The sequence below is a fragment of the Ictidomys tridecemlineatus genome, chromosome 1 (assembly GCF_052094955.1).
Source record: "Ictidomys tridecemlineatus isolate mIctTri1 chromosome 1, mIctTri1.hap1, whole genome shotgun sequence".
Lineage (NCBI taxonomy): Eukaryota > Metazoa > Chordata > Mammalia > Rodentia > Sciuridae > Ictidomys > Ictidomys tridecemlineatus.
In genome coordinates this window covers 151,377,046-151,404,126 of record NC_135477.1, presented here as the reverse complement: position 1 = coordinate 151,404,126, position 27,081 = coordinate 151,377,046, and the positions used below count along the sequence as shown (strand labels likewise).

The following is a 27,081-nucleotide window of genomic DNA, read 5'->3' as shown; positions in this document are numbered from 1 at the left end:
GAAAAGTTCTAAGCATAAACTGAACCCTGACACCAGTTGTGGCTTCCAGAGAAATGAGGATGATAATAAATAGGTGTAAAAAGAGTTAACAACACACCCTTTAAGCAAGAAAAAAAAAATACATCAAGAGGGACAGTCACAATTGAGTGGACTGAGGAGGAGCCATGAGGGGCTGGACCATAGGGCCAGGAGAGAGCAAGGGACCAAAGGGGTCAGGGTCCCCTTTCTCAGCCCCGGGAGATGGAGAGGAACGGAATAGGCTGTGTGTGGCAGCTGCCAGAGGAAGTTTCCACCCTGGCCAAAGCAGCTGCTGCTCCTCTGCCCTGGTGTGGCCCGTGCTTTGTGAACATGCTTATGACAGGCACCTAGCGGGACAGCGGCGTCTGCTTCAAGGACATGAGCACCGAACGCAGCCGGGACACATCTTTGCACTGCTTGCTGCTCTTGGGGTTGAAGTCACAGAGCTGGGCCACCTTCTCCCACTCTGTGCCTGGAGTCTCCTCCTTGGATTCCTTCACGAATGCCTCCTCAGATGCCCTGCAGATGAAGACGGAGCAGATGTTTCATAGTGGTCCACCTTCTGATGCCCTGCTCCCAGCCTACTTGGGGACAATTTATCCACAGATTCTCTCCCTAACCCTATACTCCGTGACCTCAACCCCCCAGGAACAGCTTTGTCATAAGAGGAAACCTAAGGCTAAGGATGTAGCTCAGTGGTACAGCACACATTTAGCATGCCTAAGGCCTTGAATTCAGTCCCTGTCACCAAAAAGAGAAAAGAAGTAAAGTTTGGTCCTGCCTCAGGACCTTTGCACTTAATTTATCACCTCTTCCTGAAAGTTTCTTCCTCCACATCTGCTTATGGCTTGTTGTTTCATTTCATTGAGTTCCCAGCATAGGCCTCACCTCAGAAAGTTTCTTCCAGTCTAGGCACTCTGCATTACCTCGCCATCTGAATGGAGTTCCCAGCCTGATGATCCCAACACTTCAAGGCCCTTGGAGAAACTAATTCAGTACCTCAGCTATGCTCAACATTTCCAAAACTTTAACCTAGGGAAGACGTTGACTACCCATCCACCTCACTGAAATGTGGCTCAGCATTGCTTTATGAGTGTTCTCCAGAAAAGGGTAGTGTGAATAGAGACCCTTTTTAGCCCGAAAGGATCATCAACTCTGTGGAGCCACACCTGGGGATTGGCATTCTTACTTTTGGTTGGAATCACATTAGGATGCAAACTGAATTGGTCCCTTCTTCAGAAGTTCTTGGTAGTTTAAAAAGCTGCTGATCAGGCTGGGGTGCAGTGGCACATGCCTGTAATCCCAGTGGCTTGGGAGGCTGAGACAGGAGGACTGCAAATTCAAAGCCAGCCTCAGCAAAGCAAGGCGGTAAGCAACTCAGTGAGACCCTGTCTCTAAATAAAATACAAATAAGGCCGGGGATGTGGTTCAGTGGTAAAACACTTGCCTAGGTGAGAGAATGTGTGAGGTCCTGGGTTTGGTCCTCAGCACCACAAAAAAAAAAAAAAAAAGCAGTAAGGGACAATAGAGAAACAAACAGTAAATATAGCTGAGGGATAAAATCTAAACATGAGTGACATTTAAAAAAAAAAAAAAGTGGAGAGAGCTGGATCTGTGACCTTTTTGGCCTGCAAGAATCCTTTCTGGAGAGCTCCTTTTTTTTTCCTTGAAACCCTCTCTATCTCTAGGCTCCTAGCTTCCACCCTGCTGATCTGGTTCCTGGCTGACAATCCAGTAAGATGGCTGGTGTGTGCTGTGTAGAGTCTGATGATGAGAGGAGCTATCCCAGGAGCTGCCCCCCTTCAGGATCAAGAGATTTCCTTCTGTGGCTGGGGTTGTGGCTCAGTGGTAGAGTGCTTGCTTTAGCATGTGTGAGGCACTGGGTTCTACTCTCAGCACCACATAAAAATAAATAAATAAAATAAAGGTATTGTGTCCATCTACTATTAAAATATGGGGGAGGGCTGGGGATGTGGCTCAGGCGGTAGCGTGCTCGTCTGGCATGCGAGAGGCCCGGGTTCGATCCCCAGCACCACATACCAACAAAGATGTTGTGTCTGCCGAGAACTAAAAAATAAATATTAAAATTTCTCTCAAAAAAAATAAAAAATAAAATAAAATAAAATAAAATAAAATATGGGGGAAAGAAGAGATTCCTTGTGTTCTCTGTGCTCAAAGTGTGGCTCATGGTCCAGGGGCATCAATGTCACCATGGAGATTATTAGAAATACGGAATCTTGAGCCTTATCTTGGTCTTCCTGAATCAGAATCTGCATTTTTCAAGATCCCCTGGTAATTCAAAGGCACATGCAAGTCTAAAAAGCTTCTTCTCTCTTTGGGATCCTCTTGCATGCTCTCTGGGCCATGTTTTTGGGCTGAACAGGAGCACCGAGTCCCTGTGGAATTCCATAGCACCAGAGCCTATGAGACATCCTCTTCCCCTGCTGAAAACCTCTCATGGATCCCTACTGCTTTCGGGATCAAGTTGAAGCTTCTTAGCCTAGCATAACAGGCGCTTTGCAATACCCAGCCGCAGCCCCCAATGATTGCCACAGAGCAGCCCCAGCAATACTGCAGCCACTGCAGGCAGCTAGGTAGTTCCTTTCTCTAGGCCTTTGCCCCAGCTAATTCTCACCTAGAATGCCCTGCCCTTCCCCTCCCCACCCAGTGAATTCTTTCTTGTACTTTCAGATCCAGCTGAAGGTCACAAATCTCTGAAGCCTGTCCTGGCTTTCCCAGCAGAGGGTAGCTCCCAGAGCTTCCTGTGTCCTTCCACACATGGCTGTTATCACAGCGTTCTCCAGTCCATGAGCAACTTGGGAGACAGACTATGTGTGACCTATTTCTATTTTTTAATATATATTTTTAGTTTTAGATGGATATAATACCTTTATTTATTTTTATGTGGTGCTGAAGCTGAAACCCAGTGCCTCATACATGTGAGGTAAGGGCTCTACCACGGAGCCACAACCCCAGCCCCCCTGTTTCTATTAGACCAGACACTGGCATAGGGTAAGTATCAGTGAGCACAGGACAGATGGAAGAGGGGATAGAAGGAAGAAGGCAAGCTGCTGCCCTGCTGGAACCTGCGATTTATGAGCAAAGGCTTAGCCCAGGCAGCATCAGAAAAGGCCATGGCACACCCAGAGCAAGGAGTGGCTCCAGCAAGAACAGCAAGTACTTGGCACACTCACATGTGTCAGACAACACTCAGTTGAATCACTGCATTTTTGTCCTTGGTTTCAGAATCGCAAACACCACCCTCCAACCCGTCACAACCAATCAACTGAGACTGGCATGAGAGGAAGCCTGTTTTCCATGTCTACATTAGTCTCAATACTAGCTAGACACCAAGCCCAGAACCACATGATAGGGGACCCTGGTGGTGTGGGTGGGGCTCATGACCAAAGTCAGTGGATTGGGGGTAGAGGGCAGGGATGGGTATACACATAAAAGCATCTCTTATTCTTTTGCCTTCAGTACCTTGTGTTTGTTTTGTTCAACAAAAGACCCCTTCAACCCACCCACCTACCCACCCAAAGAGGCATCTCAGAGAGAAGAAACCAGGGCTGCTTTGCCCTTTGCCCCTCCTACATGGCACATTCTTTTCTCTGCCCTCCCCTGTAGGGCTCTCTGATTTGGCAAAGCAACCTCCAGTTTGCTGGAGAGACCGAAGTGAGGGTTAGCTTCCTGCTCTGATCATTGCCCTAAGCCCAACCACATTGATTTATATCCCACAAGCAAAAGATTCCAGAAGTCTTGTGCCAGCCACACGCCCACCTGGGTCCCTCTCAAGATCCCTCCCAGCAGAGAAGCAAAGGAGACACGTACACATAGCCGATGATATCAGCATCTGGCTGCTGGTAGAATGCTTTGTCAGCGATCCTTGAGGGAAATGTTAGGAGAAGATGTTAGGTGGAGAAGGCCAGACAGGCAGGTAGAGGGTTAAAGAGAAAGAGAGAGCATTAGTACCTCCCATGGGAAGTGTGTTAGGAAGCACAGTTTGAAGGCGCAGCATAGCCCTAGAGGGGATCCTCCACCCTGGCCACAGTGCTTTTTCTGAAGCTCAGCCTGATCATATTACTCTCCTGTTCAAAAATCTTCAGTGACTCCCCATTGCCCACATCTGTGCCCAAAGCCCTCCCAGTGGGACTCCCCCATCTGTCCACTTGCCATCTTTTCCAACACTCCCTGACCCCCTGGTGACCCAACATGCCTCATCTTTTCTTTCCTGCCAGGCTGTTCCCAGGTGTAGAATCCCCTTCCCTACACCCTGCCCTTTTATTCCTGATGAACTCTTAGTTGTCCTCCAGAGCCCAAGTCTCCAGGCACAAGAATTCTTCCCCAGCCTGTTCCTGGCTTCCCTTGTATGACTTGGGCAGAGGGCCTCATGGTATTCAAGTTCAGCTGTACCTGCATGGTTCTCTCCTCTGAGCTCTTTGAGGACATAGATCAGCTTCTAACCTGTTCTCTTGGCAACCTCCATGAGAAGGACATCGGGTGGCCAACAGCTTCAGCTGAAGTCTTTGACCTGACTCTCATTGGTCCGTTTTGGATTCTGTGTCTATGCCAGGCCATGTGACTGTAGCCAGGAGGAGGGATGCGCTTATGCTATCCGGCATGGGTGAAAGTCCCATTCTTTGACCTCTGCATTAGGGTCAGTCCCATACAAACCACAGGGGCTGCCGTTGAACAGCCTGATCCCACAGAGGCCGGACAGGGCACCCTTCCTGCCGGAAGCTCCTCCTCATCTGGACCCTGGCATGCTGCAGTTTTCTGAACACAAGGTGGCAGCTTCCTCGAATGTGTCTTTCCCTTCTTGGAAGGTCTTGTACCTTGAAGTGAACAACCTCAAAGGCAGTCTTCATGGACAGCAGCCAGTCTGAGACCATTTCCGCACAGGTGTTCTTTGGTGGACAACTGCTATCTTTGCCTGTCTGTCCTCTGTGGGATCAGGCTATTCCAATAGCAGGCCCTGGGGTTTGTATGGAACTGACCCTAATGCAGAGCCCAAGGAATGGGACTTTCACCCATGCCGGACGGCATAAGCATATCCCTCCTCTTGGCTACAGTCACAGGGCCTGGCACAGACACATGATCTAAAAGAGACCAATGAGAGTCAGGTCAAAGACCTCAGCTGAAGCTGTTAGCCACCTGATGTTCTTCTCATGGAGGTTGCCAAGAGAACAGGTTAGAACCTGGCCATCTTTGCCCCCCACTGGAGGGCTGTGTGCCCAACATGGAGGAAAGCAGAGCTGAGCTACAGTAAAGGTATGTACCCATTGACTTCATGGATGATATTGTGCCTACAGTCCTCCCACTGGCCTTTTCAGTATTACAGGCCATTAATTTCCTTTTATCCTTTAGTCATTCTAGGGAGCAGTGCTATAACAGTCAGAATCCTATACCCAGGTTGGTTCTTCACTCTCAGCCAGGCCTGTGCTCTCTGACCTAACCCTGGCTGTGGAGGGCCCAGGGCTAGCAGTTGGCAGCTTGGCTCCTGGACAGTCTGGCTCCAGGGCCCTTGGAGATCTGCTGACTGACAGACCTGTGTCCTCTCTGTCATGGAAAGGTGGGGAGGTCTCTGAAGGATTCTCAACTCCACAGGCAACCAAGGAAGCACCCTGGGCGCATCATCCTCCTCCCTGCATGTTCTTGCCACCAAATCACCCATCTCAAGACTGTCTCTGACATCATATACGGCTCCCCTCACTGTCCCCACAGCTTACCTCAATCCCCATGCTCATGTTTCCGTAGTTCCTCTCATTTCCCCACGGCTCTCCGCTGTCTCTTTGCCCCCCCTTGTGTCCCCATATCTCCCCTCATATGCCCATAGCTCCTCTTATATCCCGAGAGCTCCTCCATGTTCCTAGGCTCCTCTCACCTGTTATTGATCTTGTTCTTCTCAACTTGTTCACTCTGGCGCTGGTTCCACTCTTCCAGGTCCCTTTTGGCCTTCTCCCGCCACTCCTGTTCTGTCACCTTAGAGGCAGCATCTGTGAACCCAACAAGAGAAAAAGTGGCATCTTTCCAGTGCCCTACGGCCCAGGCTGCCCCTCCCCTTGGACCTTGGCAGGGCCCACCCTCACCCAGATCCCACATTAAAGCAGTGTGGGCCTCCACCAATCCCATGACTTCCCCCCCACACCATGTTCCAGCACCAAGGCAGCCAGAACTCAGCTCCCAGTCAACCCTGCCTTTACCTAGCTCTTGCAGCCGTTTCTTCTGCTCCTCTCTCCATTTGCGTATGCTCTCGGGCTCCTGAGTCAGCCTGTCAACTTGGGCTATTGCAGCGTAGCCATCAGCGGGGCCATTAGCTTCCTATGCATAAATACACCAGTCATGTACCCAGCCACATCTGCCCACTGTCTCTGCTGCCCCTCTGAGTACCAAGGACACAGACCTCTCACATCAGGACACCTCAATAGTTTCAAACAACTGCATACTGTCTCCTGTGACTATTCCCTGCCTTTGCACTTGCTCGCCCCTTTGCCAGCAACTCTACTTCCCCTGTGTGACCTTAGGCAGGTTAGTCAGCCTCTCTGTGCCTGGCCTTTGTCCCAAGCCCAGCAGCACTAATTTATACCCAACCTTCTTCATCATAAAATGGGCTTGGGGCTGGGGCTATGGCTCAGTGGTATAGCATGCGCCTTGCACATGTGAGGCCCTGGGTTCGATCCTCAGCACCATGTAAAAATAAAGGTATTGTGTCCATCTAAAACTAAAAAAATATTTTTTTAAAAAAAATGGGCTAAAGGGCTGGGGATGTGGCTCAAGCGGTAGCGCGCTCGCCTGGCATGCGTGCGACCCGGGTTCGATCCTCAGCACCACATACCAACGAAGATGTTGTGTCCGCCGAAAACTAAAAAATAAATATTAAAAATTCTCTCTCTCTCTCCTCTCTCACTCTATCTTAAAAAAAAAAAAAAGGGCTAAATAATAATGCCCACCCCAATGGGTTGATAGAAAACTGAATTTAAAAATGTAAAGAACTTGGCACACAGTGAATCCCTCGTTACTATCATAAAAGTTGCTTTCTATTATATATTATATATATTATATATTATATTTCTATTATATTGACTGATAATTATTTAATTGAAAATCACCTCACTTTTTTTTTTAATTTTTATTTATTTATTTTTAAGTTTTCAGGGGACACAACATCTTTGTATGTGGTGCTGAGGATGGAACCCGGGCCGCACACATGCCAGGCGAGCGCGCTACCGCTTGAGCCACATCCCCAGCCCATCACCTCACTTTTTAATGTGTTTATTTGACATCAGAATGTCATTTTTGTGTCAGCAAGGACCTGGTCTAACTTGCTCATTGCTGTGTACCCAGAGCCAGCACAGTGACTGGCATACAGCAGACGCTTAATAGATTATTTTGGGGGGCAGAGGGAACCAAGGACTGAGTCCAGGAGCATTTAACCACTGAGCCCTTTTTTATTTTGAGACAGAGTCTAAGTTGCTTAGGGCCTTGCCAAGTTGCTGAGGCTGTCTTTGAACTTGCAATCCTCTTGCCTCAGCCTGCCAAGTGCTAGAATTACAGGCGTGTGCCACCATGCTCAGTTTACATATTTGTTGATGAACCAGCAGCCCTCAGAACAGGACAGCCATGGCCAAGCCTATGTAGTGGTGAAGAACTTGGACTCTGCAGCCAGACTGCCTGGGTTTGGATCCCTGATGTGACAGGTATGTGTATGACCTGGGCAAATTACTGAACCTTTCCCAACCTTTTTTCTCTTCTGAAAACGAGAATGATGGCAAAAACAACCTCTCAGAGTTGCTGTTGTGATTTGATGCAACAGTACTTGTAAGATGTTTGGAAGAGTGCCTGGTGAAGAGTGACGGCTCAATGAATGGCAGTTGGAACTATTACTGTTATTACTTCTCATTTTATAGGAGAGGAAACAGGCCTGGAAGGTGGAACGATGTAGTAGCTAGAGTTTCAAGTCCTGGCTTTGTTCACTTCTCCCAGCCTCCTACCGGATCTAGGGAAAGAGTGGCTAGAGCTGGGGACAGAAACCTTAGGATTTGTGAGCTCAGCAGAAAGGGGGCACCCTCTGATCTGGCAAAGCCAGAGCCCCTCCCCTTTTTGATTGAATTGAGCACGCCCTCCTCTGGCCTGCTGCATGCTCCACATTCCTGTCTGCAGGCATCCCCCATACCGCCTCCAACTTTGCTGCCACGCCTGTCTCCTGACACTTCAGCCTGCAGTCATCTCCCCTTCTTCTCTAGCTGGTGAAATCTTACTCCATCCCTTGAGTTTCCCTGCTCAGGAGTCACTTGCTCTGGGACATTTCCCAGTGCCCCCAAACGCATCCCCACTCTCTGCACACAGGTCACAGCCTCCTCCACTAGACCAGGAGCTCCCGGTGCGCAGTACAGGGCCTTGTTTATAGCCCCAGAACCGTTGTTTTATCACTTGATTACTCACTGACCTCCACCAAGCCATCTGTACAAACTGTTATGATTGCTTAAACTATTTCCCATGGGTCAGTGTCTGGTGTGCCCTGTCCTGTGGTACCCACCAATGCCCTAAGCACATAGTAGGTGTTCAGTAAACAGTGACTGAATGGATAAAGACTCACAGGAATCTGCAAGCGCAGTATTGGGAGAAGGAGCTTGGTAAGTGGTTTTGCTCAAGGGGTGTGGGCAGCCAGAGGGAAGCAGCAGGCAAATGGAACAGCTGGGCAGTCTCCAGTGGTCAGGGGAGCGAGAAAAGGGCGGGGCCCAGGGCAAGCTGCCAGGAATTAGGCCCTGCCCCTAGGTGGGGCAGCTGGGGTGCCCCCTTACTCCTCTTTCCTGCACAGCACTAGCTTCAATTCAGATTCTCTCCCAACATTCCAAGGGACCTTCAAAGGCCACAGAGATTCCTAGGTTGATCACTGTTGGCTACTCTGCCCTCCTTTGAGAATAGGCCTGCCTTGAAGTCCCCACTCCTGCCCTACTGAACTTTTCATCGGCAGACAGCTTCACTGCTTCTTTTTTTTTTTTTTTGCTTTTGTTACAGGGGATTGGGTAAAGGGCACTTTACCACCACTGAGCTGCAGCCTCAGTCTTTTTTGTTTATTTGTTTAGTTTTTGGTACATGGGATTGAACATAGGGGCTCTTATCCCCAACTCTTGTTATTTTTTTTATTTTGAGACAGGCTCTGGCTATATTGATTAGGGCCTCACTAAGTTACTGAGGTTGGCCTCAAACTTGCAATCTTCCTGCCTCAATCTCCTGAGTTGCTGGGATTACAGGTATATGCCATCATGTCAACTCCCAGTCCTTTTTATTTTTCGTTTTGAAACAGGGCCTCACCAAGTTTCTAAGACTGGCCTCTAACTTATGATCATCTGGCCTCCGTCTCTCAAGTCACTGGAATTATAGGTGTACACTGTTACTTTATGAGTGTGCATTTACCCAGGTGCTCTTTTTATCTTCATGACTTTTAATATTTTATTTATTTTTATGTGATGCTAAGGATTGAACCCAGTTCCTCACACATGCAAGACAAGTGCCTTACCACTGAGCCAAAGCCCCAGAGCCCTTTCATGGCATTTATCTCGGTCTGACATTATTTGTTTCTGCATAGACTATCCATCTATCCCCTCCAAGAAAATTACTTCCACAAGATCAGAGAAATTTGAAATAAAAATAATGTGAAGACATCTATCCTGACCATCAGCCAATTCCCACACTTTTTTTTTTTTTTTTTTTTGGTACTAGGAAAACTGAACCCAGGGCGCTTAACTACTGAGCCATATCTCCAGCCAGCCATTTTTAAAATTTGAAGCAGGATCTTGATTAGGGCCTTGCTAAGTTGCCGAGCCTAGCTTTGAACTTACAATCCTCCTGCCTTAGCCTCCCGAGTTGCTGGGATTACAGGTGTGCACCACCATGCCCAGCTCCAAATTCCCACTTTTAGCAAACATGTTCCAAACCCTTTCTCTGTGTTAGCCCACATGGGTATTCAAAAGACATCTCAAACTTTGCTTTGTTTTTTTTCCTCCCCAAACTTGCTCTCTGATCCCTTGCCTTCCCTCATCTCATGAAAAGGCATCACTGTCCCCCCTGTTGCTGAGATCATAACCTATGTTTGCCCTTGATTTTTCCTGCCTTCCCACATCTAGTCCGTAAGCAACTCCTGTTGCCACAATCTCTAAATTATGCCACAAATCAGATTATGAAAAAAATATCTTAGACTCTTCACTTTTGCAATAAATGTCCAATGGGTGACTAAAAGAAGGATTAAAGACTTGGCATCTCTGTCTCCATATTGCACCTGTTCCCTTTGCTCTGAGTGACTTTATATTCCAGGAGCAAAAGGTCTGATTGATAAATGTCTTGTGAAGAATCAAAACTGCCCATAACCACGGGCCACAACAATGTTCTTATCATACCACAAGGTCCACCTGACCAAGCCTGAGATCCAGATGGATCATACCGTACCTGCTTTGGCTGCTGTGAAAAGCCGCCATCTATGAAAAACCCCAGTCCTTGCCCACATCCCCCTTAGTATAAAGTTTCAAAGTCATTGTCAGCTCCTTGAAGAAAGGGCTAAGAATGTGGATCCCCTTGTCTTCTCAATGTAGCTACACCAATTAAAGTTCTTTACATGGCCAGGTGTGGTGGTGCATGCTTATAATTCCAGAGGCTTGGGAGGCTGAGGCAGGAGGATTGAAAGCTCAAAAAGTGTTCCTCAGCAATGGCAAGGCACTAAGCAACTCAATGAGAACCTATCTCTAAAAAAAAATACAAAATAGATCTGGGGATGTGGCTCAGTGGTAGAGTGCCCCTGAGTTCAACCCCCCAAAAAAAAATTATTTTCATGCTTTTCACCATTACTTTTCTGTTTGGCTTTGGGAGTGAGTGGTGGGCCTGACTGGTTGATCCCTAAAATCAGAACTCTGGCCTAGAACTCCAGTAACAGGATCACTTCCTACCTTCTCTCCCTCCAGACCCTGCCACTTTTGACCTGGACCCCAGCTGGTCTCCCTTCTTCACCCACCAAAATGATCCACACACAGCCTAAATCTGATTATATTATGCCCAGCTTAAAAACTTCTGAAGGCTTTCCACTGCAATTAGAATAAAATCCAAGTCATCTGGTCTACCCCTGCTCCCCTGATTTTTGTCCTTGATCAGCACACACTTGCCACACTGCCTCTTGAACAATGTTGTACTTTATTGGCCTCCCACTCACCATAACCACTTCTTTAAGCAGTTGCTGTATAATCTACCTTCCCTCTGCATCTGCACATCCTTGAATTCAAGTAAACACTGATCCTGTACTATGCATCTAGGCCTACAATAGTTGCCTCTATACTCAACATATACAGAGTTTTCTTTCTTGGCATTATTCCCTCAACAGTACAGCACAGGGGCTGGGCATGTAGCTCAGTGGTAGAGTGCTTGCCTGGCATGCTTAAAGCCCTGGGTTCAATTCCCAGCACCAGACACACACACACACACACACACACACACACACACACACACAGCATAACAACTGTTTACACAGCATTTACCTTGTAAATGAGTCATCTACATCTAAAGTGATAAAGGAGGATACATGTAGGTTATATGCAAATATGTCACCTTTTTATAGAACTTGAGCATCCCTGGATTTTGGCATCTGCCAGGGGTCCTGGAATCAGTCCCCCTAGATTCCAAAGGACAACCATATTGTATTTTCTTCATAGCACTTATTGATATCTGAAATGAGTTGTTTACTATCTGTCTCTACCACCCCCCAAATAAGTAAACTCCATGAGAACAGAGACTGTCTGTCTCTATGGAATCCATAACAGGAGGGCCTGGCTGTAGGAGGATGTTAAGAATATTTATTTATTCTCCACTGAGTCTGGAGATGTGCCTCAGTGGGTAGGGCCTAGGTCCTGTTTTGATCCCCAGCATGATCAAACAAAAAGAATACTTAATTAATTCATAGATGTTCAGCTTTGGGGACAGGGATGAAATAAGATAGCCCATCGTCTTGGAATTTGGGAGGGGAGTCCTTCACAGATAAGGACCATGGCTGGGGAATGTGATGTAACACAGGCCATGTAAAGAATGGAGACAAAGGACAGCATGACCATTCCTACCTGGGGGGCAGAGGACAGCAGGAAGGATTGGAGAAGTGCATTCCAGGCCAAAAGCCAGCATGTAGAAGGACCACATGGGGCAGGTGCCTTTGGGAAACTCTAAGTACACAGATGCTACCAGATATGGAAGGAGATGGGTGCGAGAGGTGGGCTGGAGAAGGGCCTCTGGGCAGGCATCTCTTCTCATTTGTGTCCTTCAAGGCCCACCATCTCCAGAAAATCTGACCGAAAATTATAAGGTTCCAGAACATCTGCAATTAAATGTTCTTTGATCTTTGCAATTTTACATGGAAGGTTTTATTATCCTTGTTTTATAGGTAGGGAAACTCTAGCTCCAAAGTGCTAAGGTCACCAAGTCAGGAAGTGACAGAGCTGGGAATATCCTTGCCAAGAGTAGCTAATAGGGGCCTAGTATAATGGAACACACCTGTAAGCCCAGCAACCCAAGAGGCAGAGACCAAAGGATCTCAAGTTTAAGGCCATCCTCAAAAACTTAGGGAGTGACCAATGTGATTCTACAATATGTACACTCAGAAAAATTAAAAATTATATCCCATATATTTATGTGCATTCTACTGTCATGTATAACTAATTAAAACAAATTAAAAAAAAAAACTTAGGGAGACCTTGTCTCAAAATAAAAAGGGTTGGGGTTGTAGCTCAGTGGTAGGGCAGCCCTAGGTTCAATTTCCAATACCAAAAACAAAATTAAGAAGAAAAAAAAAAAAACCATGAGGGACCAAATTCATTTCTCTGTAGCATAATTTCTGTGCTTCATTTTTGTTTCCCTGATGAATGCACCATAGAGACTGTGTCCCCTTCCTTCTCTGCCCCTACACCCCACCCACCCTTACCTCTCTCTCTTTCACATGTAGCTGGATAAGAAATTTATAAAGTTTTCAGAGCTACATAGCACCTTTCTCAACAGACCTGTGGGGGCAACAGGGCCTTGAATCCATATTTTACAAATGAGAAACCAGGCTCTGAAAGGTTAAATAACTAGTTCAAGTTCATTTAGCTGGGAAAAGCCATATAATGAAATCCAGGTCTTCTGACTTCATCAAAACTTCTACTGCTGACTGCAGTCTGGGCATGGGCGTTCCTCAGCCCCTGGAGTAGCTGCAGCACACATCTGGGGCCCACTCAGTGTGATCCACAGTGTGAAGCTTGCTAAGCTGGGCCCACCTCCTCCAACCATGTGCTCACCAGCAGCAAGGCCCACGGACGTGGAACTAAGCATGGCTCTTCTGCTGCCAGGAACACCAGTTCTGCACCTTAGATCCTCTGGGCTCTCCTGGCACATCTCTCTGTGCTACAGGATTCATGGGGGCTTTGGGTAAGCCCCAACTAAATGTCTTTGTACAAGCTGTTCCCTTAGCCAGGATAACCCACACCCCCCTGGGCAGCCTCAAAACCCATTACCAGCATTCTTTTCCTGTTGTGTTCCCTGACTTCAGTGCAAGCTCTGGTGCGTGAGCCTGGATTCAATCTATGTAACTAGAGCGAGCCATTAACCTCCTCATGTAAAATGGGGATAATGAAAGAATCTGCATCCTAGGGTGTTGGGAGGATTATGTGAGTTAATCCTTGCAAAGCTCTTGGATGGTGCCTGACCCATAGGAAGAATTCAAACTATTAGTTCTCTCTCTCTCTCTCTCTCTCTCTCTCTCTCTCTCTCTCTCTCTCTCTCTCTTTTTAGATGGGGTCTTGATATGTTGCCCAGACTATCCCAAAGTCCTGGGCTCAAGCAATTAAGTAGCTGAGACTATAGGTGCATTCCACTGGCTCTAGAAACTAATTATTTGAGGACAAACCCCACACTGGATTTGCGCCTACATCTACCTACCACCCCAGCAGCACAGCGTGTTGCACTCAAAGAATGTGAGTCAATCAAGTGAATGGACAAGTTGCTGATTGTAAAGTGATGTGGAGGATGCAAGGAAGCATTGAACTCGCATCAGAAGGACTGGGCTTTAAGTCTCTCTCTGCCACTCACTGGTGCATCACTATTGATAAAGTCTCTTTCCTGGGCAATTTGGATTTTAAACCTGTTACATGAGATTAACAAAATCCCACTCAAGGTGCAAAAATGAGGATCCCATGAAATGACTGACATGGAAACACCCTGTAGTCCATAAAGGTGCCAATAAAGGATCACATAGTTATTGTAGTCCACCGTTGCAATGTGACAAGGGCTCCACACATGCTAGTCCTCATTGCACCATGATCAGGAAGAGCACAGAGTACTGAGAAGCAGTTTCCCAGTTCTTATTTTCTGGGCTGCTCTGGATTCATTTCCCTGCCTTTCCCCTTACCAGTGAGTTTTGGGGCCACAACTGGACTTTTCCTTAATCATTTGAGCACCTCAGGTGGGAAATAATAAGGTCATTGCCAAGAAGCTTGTCAGCTCATCGGTCACTAGTGACTACAGAAAGACTCTGAGCTCCTCCAAAGTCCCAGAGAGGAAAGGAGTCAGGGATGATTAGGACTAGAAGGCAACAGTCAGGACCACGTTGTCTGAGCCCAGCTTCTTGGCACCCCTCTCCTGAGGGATTCATTTGCTGGGCACTGCCTTGAGAGCCTCTGTGGACCATAGTGGTCAAGTGTATGCTGTGACTCCAGGGAAGGACTGGAGGATAAGGCATATCCATCTTCAGAACTGACAAGCTAAACCGGGCACAGTGGTACATGCCTGTAATCCCAGCGGCTCTGGAGGCTGAGACAAGAGGATCACAAGTTCAAAGCCAACCTCAGCAACAGTGGCAAGGCTCTAAGCAACTCAGTGAGACCCTGTCTCTAAATAAAATACAAAATAGGGCTGGGCATGTGGCTCAGTGATTGAGTGCCCCTGAGTTCAATCCCTGATACAAAAACAAAACAAAACAAGCAAACAAAAAAACCCTACAAAAATAACTGACAAGATAAGCCAGGTGCGGGCTGGGATGTGGCTCAAGCAGTAGCGCGCTCGCCTGGCATGCGTGTGGCCCGGGTTCGATCCTCAGCACCACATACAAAGATGTTGTGTCCACCGATAACTAAAAAATAAATATTAAAAAAATTCCCTCCCTCCCCCCCCCTCTCTCCCCCCTTCTCCCTCTCTCACTCTCTCTTTAAAAAAAAAAAAAAGACAAGCCAGGTGTAGTGGCACAAGCCTTTAATCCCAGCAGTTTGGGAGGCTGAGACAGGAGAACTGCAAATTCAAAGCCAGCTTCAGCAATTTAATGAGGCCCTAAGCAAATTAGCTAGAACCTGTCTCAAAATAAAAAGGACTGGGGATGTGGCTCAGTGGATAAGTGCCTTTGGGTTCAATCCCTGGTTAAAAAAAAAAAAAAAAAAAAAAAATCCTGACCAGCTAAAGCTAAGCTAAACTGAGCTGCTGATTCCTCTAAAGAGCTCAAAGGAGGATAATGGTAATGTGTGGTAGAGAAATGGAGAGAGAGTTTTTGCAGGAGGGTGGAAAGGGGGAGAGTCCTGCAGGCACTTTCTGTCCTTGTACCTATTCCTAGTGACGCCAAATGGAACTGAAATAGGTATAAGCATGCTTATCCCTAGACCACAAAAGATTAAAGCACAAAATCTCTGCCCAGACTGGGTATTATGGTGCAAGTTTGTGATTCCAGCAACTCTAGGAGGCTGATAGAACTTTTTTTTTCCCCCCCTGAATTACATCCCCAGTTCTTTTTGAGACAGGGTCTCACTAAGTTGCTGAGGCTGGCCTTAAACTTGTGATCCTCCTGCCTCAGCCTACCAAGTAGCTGGGATCACAGACATGCACCATCACATCGAGCTACCCAAGACTCTTAAATGCTTTTTAAAGTTACACAGGCCCAGGCATGTCCTCTGAAAGGGCAGACCAGATACTGGTATTTTCAATCCTAAAGAATTTTCCAGGGCTTACCACTTGTAACCTAGTGACTGTGACTGGCCAGTTCCAGGAACAGAGGGGTAGTAGAGTACAAAGTGTATCAATCAAGGATCAGAAGATGTATATGAACAGGGCATGGTGGTGCATACTGTAATCCCAGCAATTTGAGAGTCTGAGGCAAAAGGATCACAAATTCGAGTTGTGAGACCTCACAGCAACTTAGCAAGACCCCGTCTCAAAATAAAAAATAAAAAGAGCCAGGTGCAGTGGCGCACACCTGTAATCCCAGCAGTTCTGGAGATTGAAACGGAAGAATCGTGAGTTCAAAGCCAGCCTCAGGGGGCTGGGGATGTGGCTCAAGCGGTAGCGCGCTCGCCTAGCATGCGTGCTGCCCGGGTTCGATCCTCAGCAGCACCACATACCAACAAAGATGTTGTGTTCACCAAGAACTAAGAAAAACTAAATAAATGTTAAAAAAATTCTCTCTCTCTCTCTCTGTCCCCCTCTGTCTCTCACTCTCTCTTTAAAAAAAAAAAAAAAAAAAAAAAAAAAAAAAAAAAAAAAAAAAAAAGCCAGCCTCAGCAACAGAGCCAAGGCGCTAAGCAGCTCAGTGAGACTCTGTCTCTAAATAAAACACAAAATAGGGCTGAAATGTGGCTCAGTAGTAGAGCACCCCTGAGTTTAATCCCTGGTAGTAGTAGTAGTAGTAGTAGTAGTAATAATAATAATAATAATAATAATAATAATAATAATAAATGAGTAAATAAATAAAACGAGCTGGAGCTATAGCTCACTGGCAAAGCACCCCTGGGTTCAATCTCCAATACCAAAAAAAAAAAAAAAAAAAGTAGATGAGTTGAAGCAAGTTGGAATTTTGTCATTAAGTTTCTGAGTGACTCATCTCACCTGGGACTCTCCCCTGCCTGAAAGGATTCTAGGATTGCACCGATGTGAAATGATTTACAGATCAACAAGCCTGAGATCATTATTACTAGCAGTGAGAATAACTATCATGAGATTGGGAAGGAGCCCCAGGGTTACTCAGATCCACCAAAACTTGCAAAGTAGGACTAGGGAGGGAGAAAGCAGGGGAGCTAAATCAACCAAATGATGAAAACTCCAAAATTGGCTGATTTCCTGTGTGATTTTGCAGAAATCACTTCACCTCTCTGAGCCTCAAGTTTCTAATTGATTGAAAACTAAAATTACCCTGCTCATAGTATTCTAGCTGCTCATAGTATTCTAGGTATTTTTAAGCTTATCTCCTGGTCCAGGACTACTTCAAAGTCCTTTTAAGTGTGCCTAGAGGCTGATGATCTAAGTTTCAAAGATCTAACAAACTGAGGGAGGAAATGGTCATTGTTTGCTCTGTCAGCCTCAACTGGACATGAAGCTGCTAAAGACCCAGAGACTGACTTTTCTAGCTTGCTGAGAGTTGAGTAATTTTCCAGAAACAGAACTTGGCTAGTTTCCCTGTGTAAGGTACCAGCCCATCCCACTTACATAAGAAAGTATTGTGGGCTGGGGATGTGGCTCAAGCGGTAGCGCGCTCGCCTGGCATGCGTGCGGCCCGGGTTCGATCCTCAGCAGCACCACATACCAACAAAGATGTTGTGTCCGCCGAGAACTAAGAAAAAATAAATAAATGTTAAAATTCTCTCTCTCTCTCTGTCCCCCTCTCTCTCTCACTCTCTCTTTAAAAAAAAAAAAAAAAAAAAAAAAAAAAAAAAAAAAAAAAAAAAAAAAAAAAAAAAAGAAAGTATTGTTTGTTCTCCCAGAGGATTCAGGAGGCCAGCTCTTCCACGGGGCGGGGCTCAGGAGTCTCAGAGGCTCAGTGGCAGCCACAGGGATCAAGGGGCTTTGACCCAATGTGCGTGAGAATTAAGGCACATTCAGTGGAGGCATAGCCCCAGCCAGGCATGAGGCGGGGTTGCAGGGTAAGGACTGTGCATCTGTGAATGCCACTGTACTGTGGGTCCTATCAGAGTAAAGTAAGTATTCTTTCTTTCTCTCTCTCTCTCTCTCTCTCTCTCTCTCTCTCTCTCTCTCTCTCTCTCTCTCTCTCTCTCTCTCTCTTATTTTGTGGTCCTGGGACACTATACATTGCATTTGACCCCCAGCCTTTTTTTGAGACAGAGTCTTGCTAAATTGTCCAGGCTGGCCTCAAATTTGTAATCCTCCTGCCTCAGTCTCACGAATAGTTCAGTCTAAATTCTCCTAAACCGATTTGTGGGTATGTGAGGGGAGGGATTTAGGAGGATGCAGGGAGAAGCAATCTCATTTTGTTGTTTGTTTTGCAAGGTTGGGGATGGAACCTAGGACCTCACACATGCTAGGCAAACGTTCTACCATTGAGCTACATTCCCAGTCCCTAAAAATCTCTTTACAGATTTCCCCTCCCTTTTTGTGGTATAGGATCACTGAAAAAAAAAAAATTGCTTGGGGGAGAGAATATTGGAGACTGAATTCAAGGGCACTTGACCACTGCCACATCCCCAGCCCTATTTTGTATTTTATTTAGAGACAGGGTCTCACTGAGTTGCTTAGCACCTTGTTGCTGTTGCTGAGGCTGGCTTTGAACTTGTGATCCTCCTATCTCAGCCTCCAGAGCTGCTGGGATTACAGGCAGGCAAGGTGCCCAGCAAAAGATTTTTTGTTTTTTAAATACAGTGAAAATGAGTGCCCTTTTCTTATTCCCCTGGGTCCCAGGCCCCTTACCCCAACGCCCAACCCTATTCTCAGGGCCAACCATTGTTAATAATTGGTACACATCCTTTCGGATATTTGGCTTGAACATTTTAAAATAAAAAACAGGACTATACTGTGCATAATATTCTACAAGCTGCTTTTTTTCAGTTATATATCATGGGTATCTTTGTATGTCCACAATATGAGAAATTCTGATTGCCCTTTGTAACAATGGTTGGCCTTTCAATCTCTCTATCTAAGCCCTTGATGATGGGCACTGAGGTTGTTTCCAGTTTGTCTGCCATTATAAATAATCCTGCAAAGATTTGGAATGTAGAAACAACAAATAAACAAAACACAAGAATCTGGATGTCTTTCTCCAATTATTTGCTTAGGAAAGATTCCAAGAAGTAGAATCTCTGGTTCAAAGGATCTGCCTAGTTAAAGTGCTTACATGTGTGGGTGATGGCCACTCAGTTCTGCCTCCCCGCAGTGGAATGTACTGAGGCAGGGTCCTGTACTCCCTTCATTACATGCAACTGTGGGCCACTTTTTCTCTCCCTCCTAAAGCTGAATATCATCATGGTCAACCCAAGGCTAATCCTCATCAATCCCTGTCTCTACAGGTCCTTATTCTTTACCCCCTCCCACTTCATAACAAGAAAACATTTCAAAACCTTTCTCTACATTCCCAATCTAATGAATCAGACATAATGAACAGAACAAGGAGCCTACCAATGATGGTGTCATGAGTCACTGGGCCCTGGGCTATCAGTCCCCACTGCAAGACAGAATCTTGCTTACCTGAAACACGTCTCCATTAACAGTAGTCCCCATGTCTTCAGAACCAGCTAGAAAGAGAACAAGCAGACAGTATCACTCATTGTTCAGCTTAGAGCAAGCATACAATGGCTCCACCTTAGCGCTGGGAGCCAATCTCTCTGTATGTTGACCCCATACAGGTAAACATAATACATACCCAAATAACTATGGCTCAATCCCTCACCTCACCCTACAATGAAGTGGTTAACCATCCATTTTACAGATTCTCAAGCACAGGCTCAGAGAGGCTACATGATTAGCCAATATCACCCAGACAATAATGCCTCCTCACCCACCTGGAGTTACTTGACCAACAGTCGTGTGGCAATGGTCTGATTGTGTGTGGAGCCCATGCCTGCTGAGTGGGCGCTGAGAGGAGCACCTTAGGGGCGGGAGCTACCAGGGGCAAGGAAGAGAGGAAGCTACTCATCCGCCTGTCCTGGGGAACCTTGAGGAACTGCTCTACCTGGAAGAGCAGGAATCACAGTCCCTACTGCGCACCACCTGGCCTATTTTTACTCTCTACGCCTCTTCCAGAAGAATTTTATTTTGCCTTCTGCAGTGACCCCTCCCAGTCTTTTGTGACATCCAATTAGTCACAAATTCCTGCAGCTTTTGCTGGAACAGTGACCCTCAAATTTGTGTTCCCACTGATTCCCTGATGCCCAGCCTCAGCCAGGGACTTCACCATCTCCCTCCTGCACATCTGGTTTGATCTGTCTGCCCTGCTAGTGGCAAACACCTGGTAAAGTATAATTGTCTCTTTCTCTCCTTACCATCGTCTTCCCCAGAGCCACACATGGGATTTGTACCTTTGTAATAGTCAATAATTGGTTGTTGAATAAATAAATGAATTACTTTTTTTGTTTGTTTGTTTTCAGTGCTGGGTAATGAACTTAGGAACTTGAGCATGCTAGGCAAGTGCTCTACAGCTGAGTTACATCTCCAACCCTCTTTTTTTTTTTCTTTTCTTTTCCCCCTTCTTTTTAAGACAGAATGAATGTGTGGCTTTTGTTCATTCACTGGCTTCCCTAACTCCAGCTTTACCCTCTCCCATCCCTCTTTCAAACTCATTGCCAGGGTGGATATTTTGAAAAACATAGACTTGTTTATGTCCCTCCTCTGATTAAAAGATAATGGGAGTAAACCAAGAAGAAATCCACTTCCCCTGGACCACAGGGGCCTAAAGAGTCTGCTCCTGCTTTGGGGACTTTGCAGGTGCTGTTCCTTTTACCTAGAAGCCTTTCCTACATATTCCACATGGGCTTCTCCCTCACTCCTCTGTCTCTGCTCAAAAGTGGCCTTAAAACACATGGCTTCCCTGATCACATCTCATTCAGCCCTCAGGCACCAACTTCTCCAGTGGTATTTGCTTTAGAGCAAATATAGCCTGATAAGTTTACTCCTATATGTGTTTATTTTCTGTCTCTGCCACTTGAAAGGACCCTTCATGAGGACAGGGACTTTGTTTTATCCTCAATGGGGCCCAATATCTGGAACAGTGCACAATAGGGATTCAATAAATAATTGGTAAATAAATACATTTAACCCTGGAATACAGTTCATGAGGAGCTTTACAATCTGGCTCTGCCCTTTTATCCTGACTCACTTCCTAAAGAACCCTTTGTTTAGATCCATTCCTTCTCCAAAGTCTAGTTTACAAGTCACCTCTTCCAGGAAGCTCTCGCCTGCTACCTTGCTTCCCTCGGCACTGAGAGAAAGATCTTACCTCTAGAGTATGCCAGAATATTGCATAGCATCCCCCACTCTGTTGTGCAATTACTTGTAACCCCCTGAATCTGGGTACTCCCTTTCCAGAATGTAGCCTATCAGCTCCTAAGGACTCCTGATTAAAATAGGCAAGCAGCAACTACTGGCTAAATGAAAATTGAATTGCTCTTTAGCGGTCTACTATAATGTGCAAGGCCTCTCAGAAACAGCAATACTTCCTAGCAAAGTGCCATACGAGGGTACAGGAGGTTACTGCAGATGGACAAATAACCCTGTATACCAAATCGGGCTGTGAGCAGAAGCAATTGTGCTTTCAGCCTGAGGACTGAGATACTTAAGCCCATGGCCATAATCCTGGGTTGATATGAATTATAATTGACTTTACTGAATCAAGCAGTGACTGATTTTGACCCGACCTATGAGTCAGCTGTCACTGTCACATATTCAGATAGGATTTCTCTTGAAAATCAGCATGAGACCAGTGAAGTTTCAGGGACAGCATCTTCTGCAAAGATGCTTCTCCCGGGGCACCTCCTCTACCGGGGCCCAGCATTGCCAGGGTCCACTCACAATGATGCAGGCCTGTACTTAACAGCTTTTTGGAAAAGTTACCCCACCATCCTCCACCCTGACCAGCTCATTTAGACCTTTCATCTGCAGGTAGCTGCCTGGTACCCACCTTGGCCTCTGGAAATTCTCTCTGCCCCAGGCTCTCAGTCTTGTGAGTGTCCCTCTGGAGATGTGGTTTCAGCCTCTTTGAGAATCCACACCCACCCACACAGAGCATTGCCAGTATCTATTCCCACAATGCTCTCTGATTATTGCACATTTATTATCATGGGTCTGCAATCAGAGCCCAGCATAACAGGAGTAAAGCATATCCAAGTCCCAGGGATAAACTCCCTCGCCCATTTTGGAACAAGTTTAGAGAGGGTCCAGAACATTCCTGTGAGCTTACTGAGGCCCAGAAGGGGAAATGGGCTTGCCCAGAACCGATGGGCAAGTCACAGCCAGGCCTGCCGCCCAGAAAACTGGGTGTGAAAATGTAAACCTCTGGGCCCTGCCCAAGGCTGAGGAATGGAAACAAAGTGTCTATCACTCAGGCTGGTCACAGATCCAGCCCAGGGGAGAAGATCCTGTGGCTCAGGCTCAACCCTACACCAGATACCTCTTTCCTCTTGTTCCCCAGGGGCCTCTGGGAGCACAACATCAGGACACTCCGCATAGGGACTGCTAATCAAAGGATCCGTCATTTAAGAGAGGGTGACTACTGATTGGTGGCTGGAGCCAGCTTCTGCCCAATTCTCAACAGGCCAAGGCCCATTTTCTCAGCCCCCTCCATCGCTAATCAGGGGAAGATGGCCTGTTCACTGCTGCCTTGTCTTAGAAGGGTCAGATCAGTTCTATTTATGTCTGGCCACCCACTGAGCCACCATCAGGCAACACCTCCTTGCTCCCGAGATCACCACTCAAGTGGGCAGCTGAGCATTTGTAGCCTCAGCAGGTTTGAGTTTGGGAGATGCTCAGAGGGCTGTGTCCCTGGCAGCCACCTGGAAAAGGAGAGCACATTGCTGTTTCTCTCCCTGTCATCTCTGGTCTGAGGCTAATCTGTGGCCCCACCGTGTCAGAGAGGGAACCCTCCACCCAGGCTATAAAACCCAGGAGTCCCATCTGGGACAAGCCACAACTTCCAGTCCCTTCTGATGACCCTCAGCTGAAATTCTACCTGCCCTTTTCTCTCATGGGGTTCTGATAACATGAGGCCTCTTGGAACCAATCAGGCTACATTAGGGAATGGGCTGGTCTCAAGGAGGAAGTGTGAACAAATGAATTCCATTGCATGAACTTGGGCAGGCATTTCTGAGGAATCCCCTGGGACAGGGTAGGGTCCATGCTGAAGGGCTAGGAGCCACTGTTTCAGAAGACCTCTACTGCTGGCTGGGCTCGGGTAGCAAAAGACACCTGTCTCCTCCCCCACATCCAAAGGCTCCCCACAGCATTTGAAAGAACATGAAACAAAAAAGAACAGAAACTCAGAGCTGGGAGGCCTGGAATCAAATCCCAGATTTATCACTCATGCTGTATGACTGGGCAAGATACTCTCTGAGCCTCCAGTTTCTCTTTCTTCTTCACCCTCTATCCATGTTGGGGATTGAACCCAGGACCTCATATATGTTGGATAAGCACTCTGCCACTGAGTTATATACCTAACCCTGTTTATTTTTTATTTTGAGACAGAGTCTTGTTAAGTTGCCGAGGCTGGCCTCAAACTGTGATCCTCCTTGCCTCAACCTCCCTAGTAGCTGGGATTACAGTCTGGTGAGACCCTGTCTGGCTGCTTCCAGTTTCTTGTATGTTACAAAAAGCTTGTTATATCTCTCATATCAAGCGGATACAGAGTCGCTTCAACTACTCAGCCACAGGAACTGTCTTACTCATTTCTGTATCCCCAGTGGGGCTTGGCATATTAAGTAGGTACTCAACCCATGTTGAATGAAAACAAACATGACTGTTGAAGAGCTTTGTAAATAAATAAATATCTCCAAAATGACAATAATAGGAAGCAAAATCTGTATGGGATGTACTCGTGAAGGTGATATCTACTTTTTTACTAAATATTTTAAGAAATTGTTTTTTTGAGGGGGGTCCAGAATTAGAGTAGGAACATTGTTGATAAATATGATATCACAGGGACCAGGCTATGAATCCTGAGTTCTGAAGTCAACTACAATAGCCCTGGACCACCTTTGGAAAATCATTACGTGGACAGAAACCTCTGAGGGGCAGGAACACTTCTGACTGATGCTCCTTTGTGCCCCTGGCCCAACCTCAGAGTTTTTTGCAGAGCCAGGCACTTGGAAGACAGTGTGGTCAGAGGGAGGGGTTTAGCGTCTGACAGAGATGGGTTTAGTCCTTGATTTACCCTTACTAGTTGTTTCAATAGCTTTTTTTCTCTCCAATTTTTGTTATTGTTGTTGTTTTGTTGTTGTTGTTGTTGTTGTTGTTACTGGGGAATGATCCACTGAGGTATATATCCCTAGGCTTTTTATTTTTATTTTGAGGCAGGGTCTTGCTAAATTGCCTAGGCTTGCCTTGAACTTAATGATTCTCCTATCTATCTCAGCCACCGGGATTACAGGTGTATGTGACCATGCCCAGCTAATAGTGTACCTTTAGAGCCTTAGTTTTGCTGGCTCTGAAATGGGTTCAATAATGTGTATGGAATTCTTAAATGTAATTAACATGCCTAGCTCAGTGGCCAAGGGAAGATGTGTGGTCCCCAGGAAAGATTTGTGATTTCTCAGAGCCCCCATTATTCCCTGTTTTGCCAGCTGTGTGAAAGCTAAGGCTAGGGAACAGCAGGTCTGCATTCTGCCCACACCTGCACCACTTAACTGGGAGCCTGGATCACTCAGGCTATTAGAGGACTCAAGAGGGACTCTTAGAACTGGGCAGGCAATGAATTCCAGAGCCAGGCAGTGATGAAGTTGGCCTTGGAATAAAATGTCATGACCAAATTCCTGTCCCCAGAGTCAGCAGATCCCAGTCCCAGGAGAGGCCTCCTCTCATTCCCCAGCTCAGAGATCCTAGAGGTGAATCTCCAAGATTGCTCCCTAGTTCCCCAGGCCCTCTACTCGCAAACGCACACAGCCCCCCGGCCTGCTCCTAGCTGGCCTATCCAGATCCTCTTCATTCTCCCCAAGACTCCTTGGCCGGGTTTGTGAAGGGCCTGGACCACGGTCCTCGGGTGACAGGTTCAAGGCCCCCAGCTCCCAGGCCACTGCGCTGACTCACCCCCACTGGCGGGTCCCGGCTGCGCGGAGGCCACCTGACTGCCGGCAGGTGCCCCGAAGCCCTCGTCATTCTCTATGCCTGCGATCTCGCTCTCCTGCTGGGCCAGGAAGGCAGCCGCTGGGTCCTCCTCAGTCGCCTCAGGGGCCCCGCTCTCCGACGACGAGAAGAAGCCAAAGTCATCAGCCATTTTCCCGGCGTCTCTGCTGAAGCCTCCGCCTGGCTCTCGGCTGCCCGGCGCTTGCCCCGCGCTGTGCCCGGCGGCCGCGACACTGTCACCCAGCCGCCCGGGGGAGCCGGCCTGAGCGGAGACGGGCTCGGCGCGGCGGCCCCGCACTTCCTCTCCGCCACCGGGCGGGGCTCGCCTGTCACTGCCGCTGCAGGCGCCGCGGCGGGAGGAGCTGGGAACGGGAATGCGGTGATGTCACCGGCCGAGGGAGGGTGCCCGCAGGACGACGGGGAGACCGCCTTGCAGCTGCCACAGGAGGGCGGCACAGCACAGCGCGCGCGGCCTGAGGGGCGCGACTGCCGGGACGGACAGCGCCGTCGGGCAGCCTCCGCTCGTTTCCAGGACACCAGGATCAAAACAGATCCTGCCGGTCTCCGGGCCAAGTGGAGTGGACAAAGCGGCCAAACAGCGCACACTGCCGCGACAGGAGGAGAGTCCGGGCCTCCAAGAGGGTGGAATCTGAGCTGACGTTACTAATAATTAATTCTGCAAAAGTTTGTGTGTTTGTTTTTGCAGCGCCGGGGGTTGAACGCAGTGTCTGGTGCAGGCTAGGCAAGCACTGAGCTACATCCCCAGCCCTTTTTATTTTATTTTGCTAGTTTGCATAGAGAGGGTCTCGCTAAATTACTCAAATCTCGAATTTGCGATCCTCCGGTTTGCTGCAAACGAGGGGGGGGATTACAGGCGTGCAACACCGCACCTGCCGGACCTCCACGGCCCTCGCAAGTGACTTCAACCAAAACGGCGCCAATATTATGAACTCTATAAATGGCCCTTCTCTGTAGAGGAGGGAAATAAGCCTGGGAAAGGCTTCCATGCATCCTTTCATGCAACTCCAACTTGGCCACATTGCTTTAGTGCATTACTTGGGCATTTCTCATTTGAAGGGTCTTCAGCTCCTACTATCAGTTTGTGTGACCTGCCTGAGCGCCTTCATTGCATTTAGATATGAACCAGCTGAGAAAGGCCTGCATTTTATCTAGGCGACCTCACACCTTCTTCCAGCCACCCTCAGTTAACACCCAGCCCCCTCCCTGGCAGAGATGACCAAGCACCAGGACAATATTTAGTAACTCAGCTTTGGCCATGTGGAGATTACAATCTAATGAGACCAACAAATGGCAAATAGCTAAACACAAAGTACTAGGCAACCCAGAGAACCGCTGAGGGGTTTGGACTGTTTTCTTCTGATTTGAGACTCGAAAGTCAACTATGAATTATGAACTGAAAAAATGGAAATATATGCCCCAAGTTGTGGGTAGTGGTTCCCGTAGGTGGTGGGGAGTGAAAGTAAAGCTCAGTCAGGGCAAAGCTCTTGCTTACTACTACTGGGCTATAGATTTCAATTTCATACAGATGCTCCTTGATGCATGATGAGGTTGCATCCCAATAAACCCATCATAAGTTGAAAATATCATAACTGAAATGCAGTTAATTCCCCTAACTCATCAAACATCATACCTTGGCCCAACCTACAATAAATGTCTTCAAAACACATTAGCCTGCAGTTGGGTAAAATCATCTAACAAAGCCAATTTTATAATAAAGTGTTGGGTATCTCATGTGATTTATTAAATACTGTACTGAAACTGAAAAACATAGTTGTAGGAGTGCCTGAAGTAAGGTTTCTAATGAGTACAAATGGCTTTTGTACCATGATAAGTTTGAAAAATCTTAAATTGAAACATTGCAGGTTAGAGATAACCTATAATGAGAATGCAGTCTTATTAAAAAAGAGAGAAACTTAAGGCCCTGCACAACTTGATCCAAACTGACTCCAGCATCATCTTCCCTCTCTTCCTCATTCCTACAACTATAGACTTGGGTAACAAAAAGAC

At 47.0% G+C, this 27,081-nt stretch overlaps 1 protein-coding gene and 1 long non-coding RNA gene across 3 annotated transcripts; both read right to left on the bottom strand.

Annotated features, from left to right (window-relative positions):
• Nucleotides 1-85: 85 nt before the first annotated feature.
• Nucleotides 86-25,409, bottom strand: Cltb (clathrin light chain B). Of its 2 annotated transcripts, XM_021731570.3 has the most exons (6): nt 25,018-25,409; nt 19,474-19,520; nt 6,222-6,339; nt 5,903-6,014; nt 3,850-3,903; nt 86-537 (listed from the first exon to the last, which is right to left on the bottom strand). In XM_021731570.3, exons 1-6 carry the CDS (start codon nt 25,202-25,204, stop codon nt 366-368), a joined length of 690 nt encoding a protein of 229 aa, XP_021587245.1. In that variant the 5' UTR covers nt 25,205-25,409; the 3' UTR covers nt 86-365. The 2 variants fall into 2 exon arrangements, with proteins under 2 accessions (XP_021587245.1, XP_005333200.1); XM_005333143.5 differs by lacking the exon at nt 3,850-3,903.
• Nucleotides 4,196-5,896, bottom strand: LOC144377736 (uncharacterized). The gene is made up of 2 exons (XR_013438778.1): nt 5,217-5,896; nt 4,196-4,482 (listed from the first exon to the last, which is right to left on the bottom strand). It is a non-coding gene; the product is annotated as an uncharacterized LOC144377736 (long non-coding RNA).
• Nucleotides 25,410-27,081: the final 1,672 nt, after the last annotated feature.

Excerpts from the sequence above, each read along its gene's own strand:
- Cltb (XM_021731570.3), bottom strand. The coding sequence starts at position 25,204 with ATGGCTGATGACTTTGGCTTCTTCTCGTCGTCGGAGAGCGGGGCCCCT. Across the intron at positions 19,521-25,017 it reads GCCGGGACCCGCCAGTGGGG|CTGGTTCTGAAGACATGGGG; the intron begins GTGAGTCAGCGC and ends TTCTCTTTCTAG. Across the intron at positions 6,340-19,473 it reads TTAATGGAGACGTGTTTCAG|GAAGCTAATGGCCCCGCTGA; the intron begins GTAAGCAAGATT and ends ATTTATGCATAG.